The sequence below is a fragment of the Catharus ustulatus genome, chromosome 1 (genome assembly GCF_009819885.2).
Source record: "Catharus ustulatus isolate bCatUst1 chromosome 1, bCatUst1.pri.v2, whole genome shotgun sequence".
Lineage (NCBI taxonomy): Eukaryota > Metazoa > Chordata > Aves > Passeriformes > Turdidae > Catharus > Catharus ustulatus.
The window spans coordinates 24,699,184-24,718,760 of record NC_046221.1 but is presented as its reverse complement, the minus strand read 5'-3'; the positions used below and the strand labels follow the sequence as shown (position 1 = coordinate 24,718,760).

General features: G+C 37.9%; 1 protein-coding gene across 1 annotated transcript in view; it reads right to left on the bottom strand.

Annotated features, from left to right (window-relative positions):
• Window positions 1-284: 284 nt before the first annotated feature.
• VPS50 (VPS50 subunit of EARP/GARPII complex) overlaps window positions 285-19,577 on the bottom strand; it is a 97,473-nt gene continuing 78,180 nt past the window's right edge. Inside the window, exons 23-28 of the mRNA XM_033060341.2 lie at window positions 9,867-10,015; window positions 8,269-8,365; window positions 7,963-8,121; window positions 5,501-5,622; window positions 2,446-2,635; window positions 285-1,023 (exon numbers count right to left, since the gene is read on the bottom strand). Of these exons, the coding sequence (XP_032916232.1) occupies window positions 904-1,023; window positions 2,446-2,635; window positions 5,501-5,622; window positions 7,963-8,121; window positions 8,269-8,365; window positions 9,867-10,015 (837 nt within the window). The 3' untranslated portion in view covers window positions 285-903. The remainder of the gene's footprint in view (window positions 1,024-2,445; window positions 2,636-5,500; window positions 5,623-7,962; window positions 8,122-8,268; window positions 8,366-9,866; window positions 10,016-19,577) is intronic.

The window sequence follows — 19,577 nt, the reverse complement described above, 5'->3', positions numbered from 1 at the left end:
ATAAAACATAAAATTCCTGAAACTTTACATACTGAAAACCAAAGGCAAACCTGAAAATTTCAGTGAAATCAGTGATGCTCTGAAAAATTAATTTCTAGGGCACATATGCAGACAAGCCATTTTACTTTGCTCAAGACCACTCAGGATGTCTACAGCAGAGCAGGAAACAGGAAGATTATCTTACTATCAATCCAAAACTTCCATCAGAAAAACATCACTCCAATTCCCTGGCATTTCTGCTGGCATTTTGCACTGAATTGGAAAAACAAAGTCTCACAAACAGATCATATTAGTATAGAATGTTTATTACCTTCTATTAATCTGAAGTCAATAATTTTGATATGACTAAATTAATTCTGAAATAAACAGACATCTTTAAATACATATGAGGATGATGGGCTTTAACATGAGAGTACTTAGTTCATCTGCACTCTTAATCCACATGCAGGATACATCAATCAAATTATTATAGATATCCTTTCATTTTACACTGGTCTATAATACAGCACAATTTCTGAAGATGAAAGCAGGGCGGAAAGAAATCATATTTTCAAGTAGCCCTTTTATTTAAAAAGAGCATCAATGATATATTAAGCCACTGTGTTTCTCTCTGATTTTGATTTTACTTACAGTATACACGTTTGCAAAACATACAGCTCATCAATGATACACAGTGGCCCTTTACTAAGGGCAGGTAACCAAAAAAAGAAATACAACAGAAAAGAATTCTACAGATTAGAAAAGTCATATTTTAGAACATTGTCACTTCAGAGTGCCTCCAATGTTGCTAAGAAAGGTCATGCACAACATTTCTAATGTTGTCATTAGTCCAGGAGAGAAATGTCGGCGTGCTTCACACGAACAGAAAAAGGAACAAGTCAGAGAGAAAGCAGCTTTGTCCAGTTATCTCTTAGGTCTGTCTATGTCATCAATGGTAGCTAGCAGCTTCTGTCTTGCCTTTTTGTTGATGTAGGTGCCCAGACAAATATTCACCAGATTGGTCAACTGCTTAGTGGAATATTCCTGGCAAACAAAAGCAGATCATGTTAGGGCAGAATAAAACATCAGACAGATAGAAAATTTTAAAATACACAGACATAGTGTGGATTTTACAACTGATGGAAGCATCAGTACACAGGAGAGATTTAAAGCTCTATTTTAGTCATGTCTGGATAGTTTTCATAGTTGAAGCAGAGGACAAAACTGTATTTTGCTACATGGTGGCTTATAATGTAAAATACTTTTAAAGTACTGGACAGAGTTCACAGAAAGTAACTCTATGAACATGTATATAAATCAATTTTTAATGTATTTTCCATTATTTGGGAGGCTTAGTGGGAAATACATATGCAAATGGTTAAGTTTTCAACACAAAAACTTATTTTTTAACAAACTGTGATAAATGTTGGTGATCTTTTTTTATTTTGACTTCCCATTTCCAATAGGCTTCTAAATGCTTCTGTCTGCAGAGTCTCCAAACAATTTTGATTTCAGTACATGATAAAAGAGGAAAAAATGTCAAAAATGTGAAGAAAAGAATTCTTAACACCTGTGGAAACACTATATTTTCCAGTATTGCCTTTATGTCTTAACACTATCCAAAACATAGCTTCCACCAATGTGTTTTAAAAAAGAGTTTTTCCCTGTAGGTCATCAAACCTCACAGCTCACAATCTCTCTTAGGGCTCCAGACAATACAAGAAAAATTCAATCAAAGACATATTTCTTTCCTCTATTTCTAGTGAGATTTAAAGTAATCCCAGAGCACAGATTTAAGTGCTTCAATTCAAAAGAATTTTTACTTCAAAAATGGGTATCGCCAATAGCATGTGACTATTACTTACACAAATCTGTTATAATTGTTAGTTCATGGTAGAGTGAAAGCATCTGAATGTTTTCAAAATACAAATATAGACTTAGCTCACAAGAAATGCTGATTAAGCATTATCAAGTGAAGAAAGGAAAGGCAGTGACTCTTCTCCATTGTGCCTTGCAACTTAGTTTAAGCAGTCTACTCCTAAAGGCAATACAAAACCTAACAGTGCAATCCCAAACCATAATTCTTGATGATCAAGTTGTGCACTTTGGTATATTCTGAACAACTCACAAATGCTTTCAATTTCCCTTTGCTCTAATTCTCTACACTTTTTGATACAATAGGCAGATGTGACTGGCTTAGTCATCCTCCCCATCGATGAGCTGTTGAACCAGCTCAAACACATACCAACCTCATATGATAAAAATGAACACATACATGCACACATACATTTATATTTATATTGCTTCCTATATGTTTTTTTATAATAAATGAAAATATACATATATATGCCTATATATTTATTTTTAACACATAGAAGGATTGATTATTTATAATTGATAGCATGTTTTTATCATCAAGGTGAATTTTCTCAATAGAGAGGAAAAGAATGCAAATTTAACTCTTACCCTATGTTCTTTTATCCAGGATTCCATGTCATTTTCTGTCAGGTAGTATGCTTTAATGTAGGTCTCCACAAATTCTTTATCTGGAATAGGCCTAATGTCTGTTAACTTTTCTAGTTTCATTAAGAACTGTTGAAAATCCAGTTGCATCAAGGCACGTCCTTCATTGCTGCACTTCTTTACATTGGCATAACTAAAAAGAGAAACAGTGGAAAGCAAAACTTAGAAGGAAATAAAAATTAATTTTGCTTCTCAAAGTTAACTTATTCTTTTGAACCTTGAGAAGGAGCAAAATTATAGTTTTAAGTCAAAAGCAGACAAGAACTTCTCTTAGGATGTCTGCTGAAGAGCTTTATTTGCATTACCATAACACATTTTAGCCCAGTCATCAAACAGAACCCTACTCTACCCAGTAATACTTAGAAAAATCATGCCCTCCTCTCCCAAAAGCCACAAAAATCCGACATTGAACAACTTACTATATATAAGTTAGAGGAAATTAAGCCAATGCTAATTAGCACACTGGACAGAGGTTTCAAGTGATCACAACCACTGGAGTCTGAAAGGTACCACAGCAGCTTTAGGAATGGTCAATGAGAGTTTGCTGAACCAAGTGGGAGCATCTAAGACACAAAGCTACTGCTTCAAAAACAGCCACAACAACCAGAGGATGAAATGTGGCAGGACTGGCTCACCTCTGTGAGAAGCTGATGATTTAATGAGAACAGATTGACAGCAAACCAGTCACAGGTTAGAGGAGACAGCATATGAGATTAAGGGCAGGGTAATACCAGCAAGGATCACAGTGGGGTGATAAGCAACAAACAAGGAAAATTATCTTTGCAGTTCTTCAAATGGATAAGGAACTGCATTTGCATTGATCAAAGGAAATGACACTGCAGTGCCCTTAAGAAAGCCAATTTCAACTGTGTACAGGGTCTGGGGCACAGTGACTTGGGAGACTTAATCCAGTTCATCCACTAGTTGCTCCCACAAGTGACAACTCTGTCTCACTCTTCCCCTCTACCAAATCTAAAACAAGCTCAGCTTTTCATGAAGTTGATCCTAACTATTATACACTCCCTAGATTATTAGGTTTCATGCAAAAGAGGCAGCAGAAATTGGGTACACAAAAAGGTCAGGTTAAGAATATGAAGAAATTTCACACTTAGAGTTGGGGTACACAGAAAGAATTTGCAAAATGCAGAAGTAACAGAGGCAAAAAGAGAGAGGAACAAGGCAAAAGTCTTCTGGAGATCCATAGAACACTAGCAGATTATTTTCAATAGGCTCAAGAAGCCAGCTGTGAAATAGGGGAGAACATAGAACTAGGAGATAGGGTAGGACAAAATTTAAAGAAAGGTATAGTTGACTGCTGTGGAGGTAATTCTTCGCTCAGTGAAGAGCCTGATGAAAGCAATTTCAGTTGACTGGATGAGAAACATCTTCATGGCTTTTAACTCCATACATTAATTGAATTCAGAGATAAAAGAAGTTACGAAGGTATTCAGAGAGTCGGCTATTCAGAATATTCAGAATACCTTCCTTCCCTTTCCACAGTGGGAAAAGAGCCTACAAGATATGTAAAAATAACAGAAATGGTCAAAAATAAGAAATTACAATCAAATATTCAGGAGAAGATTATAATGAATACTTTTTACACTCTCAGAAATGGTACAGGACAAATTATATCAGGAAAGTATTCCTACTCCAACCTGCTTAGGTGAAAGGTCAAAGTTTCATGGTAAGTCCCAAGCATGAACCTAAACTGCAGCAGGGAGGAAGACACATGAGTGATGATCTTCAGAGCTAAGGATTAAATGGTTCATGAACACTGAAGCCACAATAGATGAATGAGACGTGATGTAAGAAAAGAAAACAAGTTGAAAACAAACACAAAGGCTGAGATAGAAGAGGTTGATAGTGTCTGACAGTGTTATCCACTCAAAAGGTAAGGAGAATGGGGCAGAGCAGAGATAGACCTTTGTTTCACTTCCTTTTATTTTAGGCATGTTGAGTAGAAAATAAAATTTCAAAAAGGAAAGTTGGTTGTATATGTCATATGAAGGAATTGAGAAGCCAGAGACAAGTCATGGATGGATTTAGTTTAGTTACTGAACATGAAACTGATGTCTCTAGAGACTGCAAAAGGACAATGACATGGAAAAACAATGGGCATGAGATAAAAAAATGATAGCTTTATGGAAGCAGTGGAAGCTGATGATCCTCAACAGGCAACTAACACTTCAAGAAAGATGTTTTGTTGAGGTCCTAATTTAGAGCAGACAGCAGGAGAGTGGGATTGAAAGAAGTAAAATAGGTAGTAGGGAGTGAATAGGGTAAAGATAACCAGGAAAGAATTATGGAAACATATGTAGAAGGAGTGGAACACAGCACATATTCTATAATGCAGAAGTTCTTGTAAGAGCCCAATCATATGTAGCAGGGGGACAAAACTATAAAAATAAATGCAGGGGATGAAAAGTCTACAATGTTCAGGCAACAAAATTGAGTCCAAAAAGACTGGGACACTGATTACAAGAGCAAGGAATGAGCAAGGTATAGCTTCCTGACTAAGGTGCTTAAGCAAGCCAACTAAGACGTCTCTCTGCTCTTGATGAATTTGGAAAAATCATGTTCCATGGCTACTTTGAGAAAACTGATAGTGTTGATTACTCCATTTTTCTTCCTGGCAAAGATAAATGGCATCACCATGGAAGGACTGACTATTATATTTTAACTTCCTTCTTTGCTCTGCTGGGAAATGGTAATTTTCATATAGAAGTTTTCTTTGAAAGAGTACTGTATTTTCAAATGCTTCAGTAATACATTCAGTGTCATTCTTCAGCAGTATCTAGGAACAAGACCACCCTCTTTAGGCTTAATGCTGCACTGGACTGAGAAACTGCTAAGGAGTGTGTAAAGCACTGATAATTTTTGAGGTCCCCAAAAGCACATGAACTCACAAGGACACTATAAAATTAGAATGTTCAACTCTATAAAACGATTATCATTATAGACACATTTACCCAAAAGCAAGACTTTCATAAATACTTACCCTTCCACAAGAGTTCTATTGGCCAAGCGTATGCAGTGCTCCCAAAGGATGTTGGAGACTGGCAATGGAATACGGACTCTCTTCGACACATCATTCAACCTCCTGTTAAATTCTTCAAATTCCTAATAAAACATCAAAGATGTTTATTCTTTTAGGATAAAGTGGATCATACTCCATACATCCAACAACAGCAACAACTAATTAGAAATGCACATGAAAGAGAATAATGAAAAGTAAGAGCAAAGAAGCGAGGATTAATAGGCACAAACTGTAGACAACTCAATGTGTAAAGCAGAAAACATATCACTTTCTAGTATATCACTCACAACATTCTCAGTGATTTTTTAAAGCAACTGCTGCTCTGCTCCCCAGAGTTGTAGTTCTCTGTGAAAGTGACAGCTCTGAAATGAACCAAGTAGCTTATCCTTCAAATGTCATTTTCATTGCCTCACTCCCTAAACTCATATTTAACCTCTTTATGTCAAAATACAGCCACTGAAGAAAATCCAGCGATGATCTCTTTATCCCTCTAAATACCCATCCCACCACCTTTTAAAAATATTGTAACCACTTTTCATTCTTCAACCTTTCACAAGAGATAATTCCTCAGTGCTTTAGCAGAAGCTGAGAGAACCCATTGAAAGAGGCCAAATCTAACAGTTCAGGACAACTCTGCAGCAGTAAGTAACAATTCAGATTAAAGGAAGGTACCTATTTCCACATGAATCATCAATGGCCTGGATGGATTGCAGTTGACACTTTGAGTGAGAAACTAGTCATAACTGAATGCAATTACTGCTACAATGATTTTGTGACTTAAAGTGAAACAGAAGTCCTCTGTCAATGATTTATTATCACATAAAAAAGTATCAAATTACTTCAATATCAAGCAGACTGGTAATGAACTTTTCTGTATAACCAGCAAAAGTTGTTTGCAGTGCAGTCTTTTAAGACCATACCTGCCCAACAGAGATTTTATTTCCAAGGTTGTAAATCTAGGGTTTTTTTCCTTTTTTCTTACATCCCCTCTCAAAAATTCAGTAAGTGAAGAAAATCAGAAGAGAACCTCAGTAACCAACTGGCATTTAACACTAATTTTCTGAAAAATAAATTTGGCAAGATGCAGGATACCACAGTGTTATGCTTTAACTGGCATACAACTCATTCTTCTGAAGATGAAGATGCCTAATGCTCCATAATCTATTTCATCAACAATCCTCTTTCCCCACTTTATCTGTTTCCAACATACTATGACTGAATACAGACCTTTGTATATGTGCACACGGCTGAAAGTAGTTGATTATTACTTTAAACATCTTGCTCATAACTGATGTTCCTGGAGTCCCAGTGTACACAGAAAATCACTTATTGCTTAGCAGTTAGTTAAAAGCTTTTGTACCAACTAGTACTAGCTATAGAATAGAGAGACAAAACTGGTTTTAAATGGTATTAGGTTGATTGTGCTGAAGCAAAATTCATCAGCAGTTGCATACTCACAGAAGGAAAAAGTTTTGCCTCAGAGTTCAATTATCTTAAGCACAAACCGACATAAAAAAGTCACGGCAGCATAAACAAGGATAATCTCAAAGATTCCATCAAATTCAGTGCAATGATATATCCTCTGTCAAATTCTTTCTTCTTTGCCTTGATTTTTTTAGCAGAGAAGAGCTACAAAGTATGAAGGTGTTATCCAAACTGCTATTCCACACAGTTGTGTAGTTTTTTCTGTGATTCACACTTCACACATTTTTAAAATAAAATTTTCAGTTTCTCTAAAAAGAATTAGTAATTAATATAGTATAATTAATTAGCATAATTTTAACACTGCCAGAACTTCCCTCTGAAGACCTTCAGAAACATTATTTAAGCATATATAAAAGGATGAGAAAGGGCTTGTCCCAAGATCTAGTTCTGTATGCCATAAGACATGGCAATTGTTAAATGACATCTACTGAATGCAACTGACAAGTTGAGTGAATAACTTCCCTTTAGCTTCCTTTTCAAATGTGAACTTCTAAACATAGCAACTTCAATTAGATACTGCATGATAATTATTGGTGCTGATTTGACCTACAGCTCCTATGACACATCTCAAAGACAATCAGCAAAATTATCCAGAAAAGCAAATAGTGGTTTGGAGGTTTTTTTTAAAATGCTGTTTCTGGCCACTAAATTTCCCTCAGTGTTACTCTGTTTACATTTCTCTACCATTCAAGACTATGACATGAGACTCATTAAACTGCTTTGGCCACTTTCACACACCATGTAGTCACAATAATCATCACTGAAAGCAATGCATTAGAAGCAAGAATAATGACACTTCTGGACAGACCTCATAGTAATTTCCCCTTTGTCAGGATATGTATTGTCCTAGTCATGCCACTTTAACAGTTTCAATGAAGTATTACAGCGATTTAGTGCTTATATAAACTCTAGCACACCATTTCCCATAAACTATTCACCTTTAAAAGAGCATCTACGTATACATTGTGCTGTGACATGATTTCCTTCACATCCCATTTCACATTAGCCATGAGAAGAAGCATTTGTTCATAGTCAATGGCTTTAGCAGCAACAATCCAATAAACTGGTTTACGCAGTTCGCTGGCAGTTGACACTGTCTGAAATAGAAAACAAATACAATTCACCTCAGTAAATATTTGGCCTGTAGGAGCAATATATAACTATGATGTACAAGTATTTGCACCATAATGTACAAGTTTCAAATCTTCTATATGAAAATCAGCTGTGAATTACACAATTCTGACCTGAGAATAGAACTGCTGAAGAAAAGGCTTCTTGGCAGCTGGCATCACTGCATCAAGATGAGGCTGAAGAAATTCAAATTGCTCAGCCAGAAATACCCTGTGAAAGCAAAAAAAATTTACTGTGAACTAAGTGCAACATTTGGCATGTCTCTTTACAATTTTACTCTACAGTTGACATATCTGGCAATAACAATAGCAACCTTGGAAAATTTAGTCCCAGGAAAAAGCTTATCAGTTGCGTGCCAGCATATCAACTAGCATTGTCAATTCTGACAATTTTAAAATGTATTTGCAAACAAGAAAATACTTGAATAAAGATACCAAGGCTTGAATATCAAAAATTCATATTTCCATTTTACTGAGGATACACTGCAAAAGTCTGAGCCAAGGTCTAGTAAAGTCAGTGACCAAAAGTCACACAATTTCCATTGCAGGACAGTTAACATCAATATTAATAAATCCATCCCAGAATTTCAAAATAAAATTCCCAATTAATTTTATACTAGTGAATCTATAAAATATCATTTATTCTCAGGGGTATAATTTGTTAATAACAATGCAACAGAAAATATATTTCTAAGTAAGCATAAATTTTAAAAAATATTTTAAAATTAACTCCTAATCTTTAAGTATCATCTCATGTGAGGAAAAAATAATTCCTATGTGACTCTTACTATTATTCTTATCAAATAAAAATTGTTTTGCAACATTTCCATTAATTGGTTACAATCTCTTTTTCTCCTGTGGTGTGACATAGGTACAACTCCCACCCATTGCAAAGAACATGGTAATTCAAGCCAAACTGATATGAACCAAGCAGTTCTGAGTCAAATATTTAATGTAAGGTGAAAATGAACCTTACAGATTAAATATTCCCATTAACCTCTTTGAAATTAAACTTTTTTTGTGTTAGACTTGGCCATGTATTGTCACAGATTACTGGATCATCTGCAGTAAAATTTCATTTCTTGTGTTCGCATGTTGCTAGACCAAAGAATTAGAGTCCAGTACCTTTACTAAAGAAATTACAGTAATTTCACGACTACAAGGCGCACCCTTTTGACTAAAATTTTCACCCGAACCCAGAAGTGCACCTTACAGACCAGTGAGCCTTATATGATGTACAAAGCTGCGACATTTGCCATCCCAGAAGTGTGAGCCGTGAGCCGTGGGGGGAGCCAGCAATGCCACGGCAGCCGGGTGGAGGCGGGCCCGGGGGCCTGCGGCACCCCCCCCGCCGGGTACAGGCAGACCCAGGGGCCAATGGCTGCCAGGTTGAGGCAGGGCCTCAGCCAGCGACCACGCCAGGGGAGCTGGAGGCGGAGCCTCTCTGCAAAAAAAAGTGCAGCCTATAGTCCGGTGCGCCTTATATGATCTACAAAGTTGCGAATTTTGCCGTCTCCCGGGGGGTGCGCCTTATTGTCCGGTGCGCCTTATGGTCGTGAAATTACTGTACCTTTATCGGTAATATTTAAAATCACACTGAGAGGTAAGAACTTTTGACCTGTCAAGATGGCTTTGGATTGTAACCAGTTTCTTAAACAATCAATAGCTTTTTACAGTGATCACAAATACAGTGTGTACAGTAAACAACCTACAAGGATTCTGTGGCCACCACTCTCTCTGCCAAACCATACAGAGAATTGCCAGATGTCAAAACTACGAGATGACTGAGATGTGGGCTTGGCACCTTCTCTTTTCTCTCTTCTGCAGCTGTGAGAGTTCCTGAAGGATCAGCAGACACCTCCTGAAACAAAGAATTAAACAAATTAAACCCCACAAAACCAGCAAGGATGGCTCCAGCTAAACAGTTTCAGTTGCCAGATAAGATGAAGGAATGTTTCAGATTCTAAGGTACAATTTAAATCAAGCCTATTCCTATTAGAACAGTATAGTGAAATGAGTGAAAAAAATCTTATCATGTAAATCAGTAGACAAGAAAAAAAAATTAAAATAAGAAGGCAGTGAACAATCTTCTCACTACACCTCAACACCCAAACAGGCTTCAGCCTTTTGGGAGACTGACTTCTCATCCTTGGAGACAGTTACCTTCAATCTGACAGCAAACAAATACAGACATATCAAAGGAATGTTATTTCTGCATGGGCTTTACTGCTTATATGAGCTGTGGTTAACTTAGGTAAAAAACAACTGATGTTCTCATCCACAGAATCACTAGATTGGAAGAGACCTTTAAGATCATCGAGTCCAACCCATACCCTAACACCTTAACTAAACCATTCCATGCAGACATCTACCCTGCAGATATTTTGATGCTAGAAAACAAGGAAATATTCACAGCAAAGGAATAGAATCTGTAGTGAGAAACAGGTTATACCAGTGCCTTGTTCCAAAATTAAAGGAAAAAAATAGAGGAAAAATTCTGTCCCCATATTTAAGGAATCTAAGTGTGAACGACGGCAATCTCTTTTATGGTCTGAGATCACTCACCACACAGTAGTGGTGGTTTGAGAGTTATTTTCCAGCCTGAGCACCGAAGGAAGAGTCAGAAGGCGTTTTCTGAGGTTTCCAAGGTTGTTTATTCTTTCTTATCTAAGGAATTTTCTCTCTGACTTACAGCAGTTCATCCTGCATCTCGTTCAAGGCTTTCTGCCTGCCCTCCTGGGCAGGACTTATCTTTTATACTATAATTTAAGCATACATTGTTTATAATTAATCTCCGATACATGACATATACATTGCATTGTCCAGTTTTCCCTTAAACCAATCCTGGATTGGCATCCTAACCCAAAAGATGGATGACATGAAGAAGAAGAAAGAAAGACATACCACGCCCTAATTCCTCCATCTTGTGTTCAGACCCCTAATATAAACAATTTTAAAACGTCACTTTTCTACCTTTTAATACTCTAATTTATACTCTACTTATATTTTGCAACTTTGTAATTCTTTATATAAAGATGGTAATTTCACCCAGGGACTTAAATCAAACTCACAGGGGTTTTGGGCACCTTGCTAAGGCATCTGAGCCCCCTGCCCAGGTTCCGGGGAAGCCAGGGGAATATCCTGCGTTCCCACATCTAAGTACAGGGTACAGCTAGAGGAGGAATCATGAAGGAAGAAATTCCCAGAGCAGGTGTACAAAGGGACACCCTCTGAAGCCTGGCTATTTCACAGGCTTCTGAGGGTTTTGGGGTATGAAAATATGAAAACATAAAGGCAGTTCTGGCAGGTTTGGATTAATTATTCATACCATGCTTATACACAGGCCACAGGAAGATGAGAAACGCTACAAAGTAAAGGTAATACAGCACCCAGAAGAGGTGAGAAGACAGGCAGGATATGGCACTGATTTTAGTAAGAATCTTTCAAAACCCTGGGGATAGAAACCCTGATCAGAGTGTACAGTCTACAGATACTACAACATATCAGCCTGTATGTATGGAATGAAAATAAATAACAGTAATACAGTGACAAAGTAGTGGGAAAAGTAACTTTTACCAAAGTAAAGTAAGTTGTCCAACACAGCTGCTGTAAACAGCGTAGCAACAACCAACCAATATGACAACAATAATGCTTAAACATAACATTTATGTTTGGACTCAAAAAACCAAATTAGTCTAATTCTGAAATTGCCATTAAAAAAGGAAAAAAGATAAACATAACGGAAAAAAGCAGCTTTCAAGTTTGTGAAGTGTTTCTTTGTTTCAACTAGGGATAGAAATAACAAGAGAAGAAATCACAGTGAAGTAACTAAGGAAGGAGGAAGGAAAATGGATTCAAGCTAACCACAACAGTAGTCACTAATTTCTTCTGGGCTTTACAGTCAAGAACAACTGTGAGACCTGAAACAGAGTATTTGCTATTCAAACAGGTTCTGTTCAGACACTTTAGCTTAAGGAGGAGAGCAGTGAGCACCTGAAACACTGGTGAAAATTAGAAGTGGTGTCACTCATTCTATATGTCAGGATTGAGACAAAGAGAAATATTTCATTGCAAACCCTCAAACAGAGCTAAGAGAAAAAGTACCGCACATATGATCAGGTGAAAAGTGGAAAACCAACAGGGCAGTTATTCTCACAGCAACATATCTGACAGTCCCATCATGGTTGTGTTGCAGCAATTAAAGGTAGGGCAGGTGAAAATTGATTATGTCAAAATGTGTAAGGACCTGGTGAGAATTTAAGTGATACAGGCCAAGCAGAAAGATCAAAACTTCGCTGCTATAGACAAAGCAGCACCAGAATGTGCTTACTGCTTGGATGGATGCCAAACTAAAAGTGACATTAAGAATATAAGACAACTGAGATGATAATAGTGCCCAAGCTGTTAAAAGGGGTTTGAGGTGTGGAGGAACAAAAATTCACAAGTTCCACATTAACTCTCTCAGATTTTATTTGGCAGTTTCCTCCTGTGGTGTGACAGCCCAAGGCAATAGGAGGTGGATTTGCTAAATCAGAAAGGTTCTTTCAGTTCTGCATCTCCAGAGATGTCAAACACAAACAGAAATGGGCTACAGCAGATGGAACAATGCACAGTCTCGGAAAGCAGAGTTCTCACTAACAAGGGTGAGGAAGTACCTTCAGACTTAGAAAAAAATATTATAATAAGGTTACAGACATAAAAAGCCAATAAAGCAGGGAAGCTTGATGGTTCCCCACAGAAATTCTGACATTAAAAACAAGGTTTGCTGACTGAGAAACTCCATTAACACATCATTTGTAACACCAAAAGATCTCACAGAAATACACCAAAGTGCAGAAGATAAAACTTCTAAAAGAAGCTTATGGCAAATGTGATCAGATGCAGTTGCACTGAGCACAGGAACAATTATGAAGCCTAGCTATAATGTTATGTAATTTGAAAAATTAACTTTCCTTGCTCTGATCTGTGTTCACATTCAGCCAGATAAATCTGGAATTAAACTGACTAGATGCTTCACAATACTATGAAGCTTGCATTCTGCTGAGTAAGTAAGTAAGTACGCCAAAAGGCCTGGATACTTGCTTTCAGAGAGCTCTAAGGTACTTCTTGAGCACATCCACATGTTTACTACAGATAGACGATGACATCTAACCATCTACCCAAAATAATCAATTCTCTAAAAACATTAATTAAGGCAAAGACAATATCGATTAATTATTAAAATTCCCTCTTTATCTGCCAGCTCTGATACTTTTTTCACTTCATTCCATTCTCAAAAACCCAGATCAAAGGCAAAAAACCAAAACAAACGAACAAATTTTTTTAAAAATGAGTTTTGAAGTGATTACACAGGCCAAAAGTAGCCAAACCCACAGGTCACCAAACAATGCTGCATCCTTAGGAGAGACAATGAGTGACAGAGCTGGGGGAAGAGTATCAGCAGCAAACATGTAAGAAGCTTTCTTTCTTTCTTTCAAAGACCAGTTACAAATTATGTAAAAACCCAAATATTATGAAGACTTTATTTTGTATTTATCTCACTTCAAAGTTGCCTGCCACTTCAGACACATTTCAAACCTTTTTTTTCTTCCTTTTTGCTTCCCATGAATGTAAGCAACATCTTTTAAATGCCAAAATTGTGTTGCATCTGAAGAACACAAAAGGTACATGAGAACTGGCTAAGTCAAAGATATGCTACTTCAACTAGGGAGTCAAACTCTGTTTCAAGTATCATGGCCAAGCAGCATGAGCATTTCATTCTCCTAATTTGTTCTACAAAGCAGGCACTGCAAAAGCATGCTGATAGCAGAAACCAAACAGCCAGTGCGCCAATACCCCAAAGAAGCACAGGATCACTCTGAAAGGGCATCAGTGATGCATGGCTTTTTTCCTCCTGCCTTCATTAACAGAAATGACCAAATGACTGAAAGCAGCAAATAAAGGGGCAAAACACACAGGCTGAAACAGGAGAAAGGGCTACAGGCTATTTAAAGAAATCAGATGTTTTTCAGTGCACTGGACTTGTTAAAGTTAACCTTTTCAGTAATGAAGAAAATCTGCAAGAAAATGTCTGTTGCCAGAGATTCCCTTTGTGTGCCATAGCAAACAGAGTCCTGTAAAACTGCCAACCTCAAGAGGAAGGAGAGGAGTAGAAGCCAGAAAATTAATTAGCAGCCCGCCGAACTTTAATTTCAAGAAATGTCAAGTTACACTGGAACATATTGTAGCACCCAGCATTAAGCACACAGAGAGCAATGCTAAAGCAGAATAAACTTGCTTAACTCCTCCCTGTATCAGAGTAGCAGGTCTTGCTGATCCAGCAGAATTGGGATACATCAAAGACATTATCACAGCCCACACAACATACTTGTAAGAAAACTACACAAATATATTTGATAAAATAATTTCAAGGTATACATGGAACTGATGCAAACTACAAGATGCTCTTCTCCTTCCTTGCCAAAAAAGAAAAAATCCAAAGTGTTGAAAAATTTTAAAACCATATTAAAAGCACCAGACTTATCTGAACAATACCCAAATGAGCTGTAGCAGGCACAGCAGGTCAGGTTAACCAGTATTGCCTGCAGACACCTTAGAGCAGGTCTTACCTATTAAATTTTCTCTAGTCTTAGCTTAATTTCATCATACTGTTACATGAAAAGAACTATGTTTTCTAATGCTATACATGATAGGCATACCCAACTAGCAACTATTTTTAAAAGCTACTTTGCTATAAAGACCTGAAAATATCAGGATGAAGTGTTAAAGCAGGCTTATGACTGCTTTGCCTATTTAAAGATTGCTAATAACAGTAGTATCAACCTCAGTGTATGCTCTGGGAAGTATCTTTGCAAGATACCTATAGTTGAATTAAAATTCATCTGGAACATGTTTTTACAACCAAAAAGGTATGTATTGGCAAATAACAGGTATCAGATGAATGGGAGCGTGATATTGTTTAATTGTGGAGTATTTCACTTTATCATTTAATTGTTTACTCCCAAGAAGAAAATTTTTAATAAACAAGTAGAAAAATAAAACCTCTCCTTCAATCTCTTCCTCTAAAAATGTTATCTCTTAAAAAAGGATATTTGCATTTCAAGTCTGCCTGAACCCAGTGGCAAGCCTCTGCTAAGCTTTCCATCTCAATGAGAAGAGGAGAGTATAAACTAATTACCTAATTCAGAAGTATAAACTATATAAGCTAATTATCTAAGTTTAAAAATTTACATTCAATTTGGAAGAGAGACATTTTTACAGGGCTAGTTTCGTTGTGAGAACAGAAACACTTTCATTTCAGTTATCCAAAAGAATTTATGACTGAAGCAGATTATCTGTCAGTTATGGTGAAATAGTTGACAGTTAATTACAGTCATCCACCTCCACTAACTTTAAACAAAAACCAGTAAACTCCGCAACCTGTCTCCAGCACATGAAGTTCTGCAGATCACACTCACAACCAATAATCTTTTAAAACTGCTCTTTTTCTGGCCTAGCACTTTTTGCACAAGATTTGAGTTTTAGAATTGTTTTGATTTAATATACATACACAATAGCAAAAATTTTTGGTTTGATTTTGCAATAACTCTAAATGTTACTGAAGAAATCCTGATGTTAAAGGAGTACGGTAATTTCATGATTACAAGCCGTACTGTTTTGACTAAAATTTTGCTCCCACCCTGGAAATGCGGCTAACACTCAGGAGCGGCTAATATATGAACAGTTTTCTGACATTTCCAACCCTGGAAGTGCAAACCGAGGTGCTGAGTCGAGCACCTGCCAGTAAAACCCGGGATCTGCGCAATTGTTACAAATTACTCTGTTCGCGGCGGGTGGAGCCCGGTTCCGTGCTGGCAGCACGGGGCGGGGAAGGCGGGGGACTCCCTCCTTCAGGCAGCACAGCCCGGGGGGAGCCAGGGGGCTCCCTTCCCCTCCTGCTACTGCCACTGTGGGTGCCAGCGGGCTACATCCCCGCCTCCCACCACTGCCATGGGTGCCGGCGGGCTCCATGCCCCCCTGCCACCGCGGTGCAGCGCCGGGCCGGGGTGAGCAAGCCCAGTGGCGGCTGGCCCCGAGCGGCCTCGCCAAGCGGCAGCGCCGAGCTGGGCCACCTGACCCCGTCGGCAGCCCCAAGCCCTCACTGCCCAAGCCGAGTCAGTAAACCCCGCCATCCCGTGATTCTGTTACTATTTGGCAACTTTGTTGCACATGGGTCCTCGCTGCGAACGACAGATTGGCTTATAATTGGGTGCAGCTTGTGTATGGACAAAGAACAAAATGTTTGCCAACACCCGGAGATGCGGCTTATAGTCAGTGCGGCTTGTAATCATGAAATTACTGTAAGTTGTGTTCAAAAAGCATGGACAAAACTGTACTATCTGAAAGTGTTGTGGAAGTAGAACAGCCTAAAGCAGCTGTGACATACCAACATTTTTACCAAGAACTTGACGGACAAGGAAAAGCAGACTAATCCCAAATGTTTACATAAAACAGGATAGCTCTAACATCCATCTCTGTTTATAAAACTGTAAATCTCAGCTTCTGTAATATCACAAGCATTGACTACAAGAAAAACTGATCAAAGAAAGCATAACTTCATCATGTATTCAAGAGCTGTCTGAAAATAGTTCAACTAACTCTAAGTAGATGCTTAATATACAATAATTTTTTATCACAAGAAATCTACTGAAAGCAATCAATTAGGCTTTTTGTCTCCCCTTTGAGCTTAAACTCCCTAATTATTCTTGAAACTGAATGCTGAAAATTATAGGTAGGGCCAATTGCAAATGCACATTGCTTTCAAGGTAAAAGTATTTCTTGAATATGTTGTAAACATGTTAAGGTTTTAAAACAGTATTTTACAATACTCCTACTAGGTGTTAAGTTACAAGATTAATATTTTCTTGCTGAGAGGCACAAAATTTACCAAGAAGGTAATCTTGCCTCAACCCTCAATAAAGTAAATCAAACCTAAACAATGTAAGCTACTATGATGATCGCCACTCTACAGCCTTTAAGAAAGCCGATCTTTAAAAACCAAACTACAAATCGTCTTGACAAACCATGCTATTAATTTTCTATTATTTATAATCTTTTTCATGCAAGTGGCAACTTTATGGAATGACTGAAGAGCCAGAAACTCCACAGAAAAGCACATGCACCAGCAGCATTAGAACCTGAACCACTACCTTGCAAAAAAAAACCATATAAGTTGGTCTGGTCTGCTCATACACATTTTAACTGCAGCACTTTCTTGTACAAAGAAATTTTCTCAAGAAGAGCTGCTGCTGATTCCCAGTGCTCAGCTGTGACTCTAAGGACACTTGCACTCCTCTGGAAAAAGCCCATTTTTGGTGCCCAGCCAGAAGAGTCTGAAGTGACAAAAATGAAATGCCCCAGAGAGTGCTTAAAGAGAGGCCAAGCAATTGCCAAAACCCAGAAAATATATCCAATTAAATAAGCTCAACAACTTCAGTAAATTATTCCAGTCTACTTGGTAATACAGTCAAGTAAACAAAGAAAAGCTGTATGAAGAACTCTAAATGAATAATGTGAGGAAGGAAAACACCTGTGGAAGTTCTAGCATGTCAAACTCATCATGTCAGAACTTTGTATACACAGAGTTCTCTTCCCTTGACAAGCAAATCATACAACACCTTAAAAATTGTCACTATGTACACTTAGAAATCTCTTTTAAAGAGAGGAAAGAGAAAATCCACAAACCGTTTTATTTCTTTTTCTTCAGGCTTTTTTTTCCTTTCCTTTTAAGCACCAGGAGACCAAGCATGGATTAGAAATGTCGCACAAGGTATCTTCAGCCAAATAAAACCTCACCAAGCATCACAGCTGCTATTTCACTGAGGACCTTAGCTATGCCCTTTAGGAGCTGCTTGGCACAGCCATGTCAGGCAAACAATTCCACAGCCAAGACTCTCCAGAGCTTGCCACTAATATTTTGCCAAACCATATGTGACAGTGAACCCATCCACACTATGGAATGCAGGCCTGTGATGTGACATTTTAATTAAAACCAAAGTATTTGTTTCCAGCACTGGGACTAATGCAACTGAATTGTACCATTCCACAGGATAAAAGAGTCAAAGCCAAAATGGGATGGGAAGTCAGACATGAAGAAAAAGATTATTCCTACCAATCTTTATCTTATTTGTACATCTGAATAATCTACATTTTCCATCTCTGTATCATCAATCTCTAAACTGACTCTGCCAAAAGACACATACTTTCTGGGGAAGGAGTCCAAAAGCCAAAGACAGATTCTAAAATACACTGACCCATACTCACCTATATCAGTAATTCCTTCCATCTACTGTTCTATACATTGCATTGCAATGCTTAGATACTTTACTACAGTGATTTATGTTCTACTGCTGTAAGACACAGTAACTTTAAGAAACTTCTAAATTTTAGTTTTGCTTGAGCAAACCTGTTTGCAATGAATTATTTATGAGTATTCCATGGTTATTTGCCCCCCAAATCTCTTTTTGCAGGAATGTCACTCAAAGCAGCTATTTATATACACAGGATATTCACAAACAAGATCTAGGTAACAGTAGTATCTCCATTACATTACATTTTGTGAAGATGAGAAAGCTGCTTAAAAACAGAAAAAGCAAGGAATCAGAAGTATTTTCCTTCCAAAGCACTAATTATTCCTACCAAAGCACACAACAAACTGATTGATGCCTTGTACCTAGCAGCTTAAAGCTCTCAGTGAACTGATATGGACATCATTATTGTGTAAAAACACATTCCTGTTAGAAATTACAAACACAAGACATAATGTGTGTAGCTACCTCTACATACTGACTTGGAAACTGTCAGCAAAGAGATACAAGCAACTCAAAAAAGGGGCTAGTTTTGATCTATCTAGCCTAATCTAAACCACATCTCAGTGAGGCTGGAAGAACAGCACTTCTTCATCCCCTTTTCAGTCTTCTCTTTCTGTGTTTTCTTTTAAAAACAATCTGCTTATATGAATGATTAGAGTGTTTGTAGAGTGCTACTTTTGGAGGATCTAGAAGTAACAACTTAATTAAATTACAGTAATTTCACGAATACAAGCCGCACGGAGTATAAGCCGCATATCCGGTGTGTTGGCAACATTGATGTCTTTGTTAATAGATAAGCCGCACCCGGAATATTAGCCGCACTTTAGTTCGCAGCGAACTTTCACAAAGTCGTCATTTAGTAACACAATCGCAGGATTGCCGGGGCTTACTGGCTTACTGCCGACCTCGGAAACATTGTTTCCAAGCGAAAAAAGACACACCCTTTATTTACAAGCCGAAAAAGACAGGAACAATAGTGTGGTCATTTTGCGAGCATTCCCAATGGATCCGCGTTGCCTTTAAACAGCCGCTCAGCCGCGCGGGCAGGCAGCTGAGCTCCGAGCGGAGCCACAT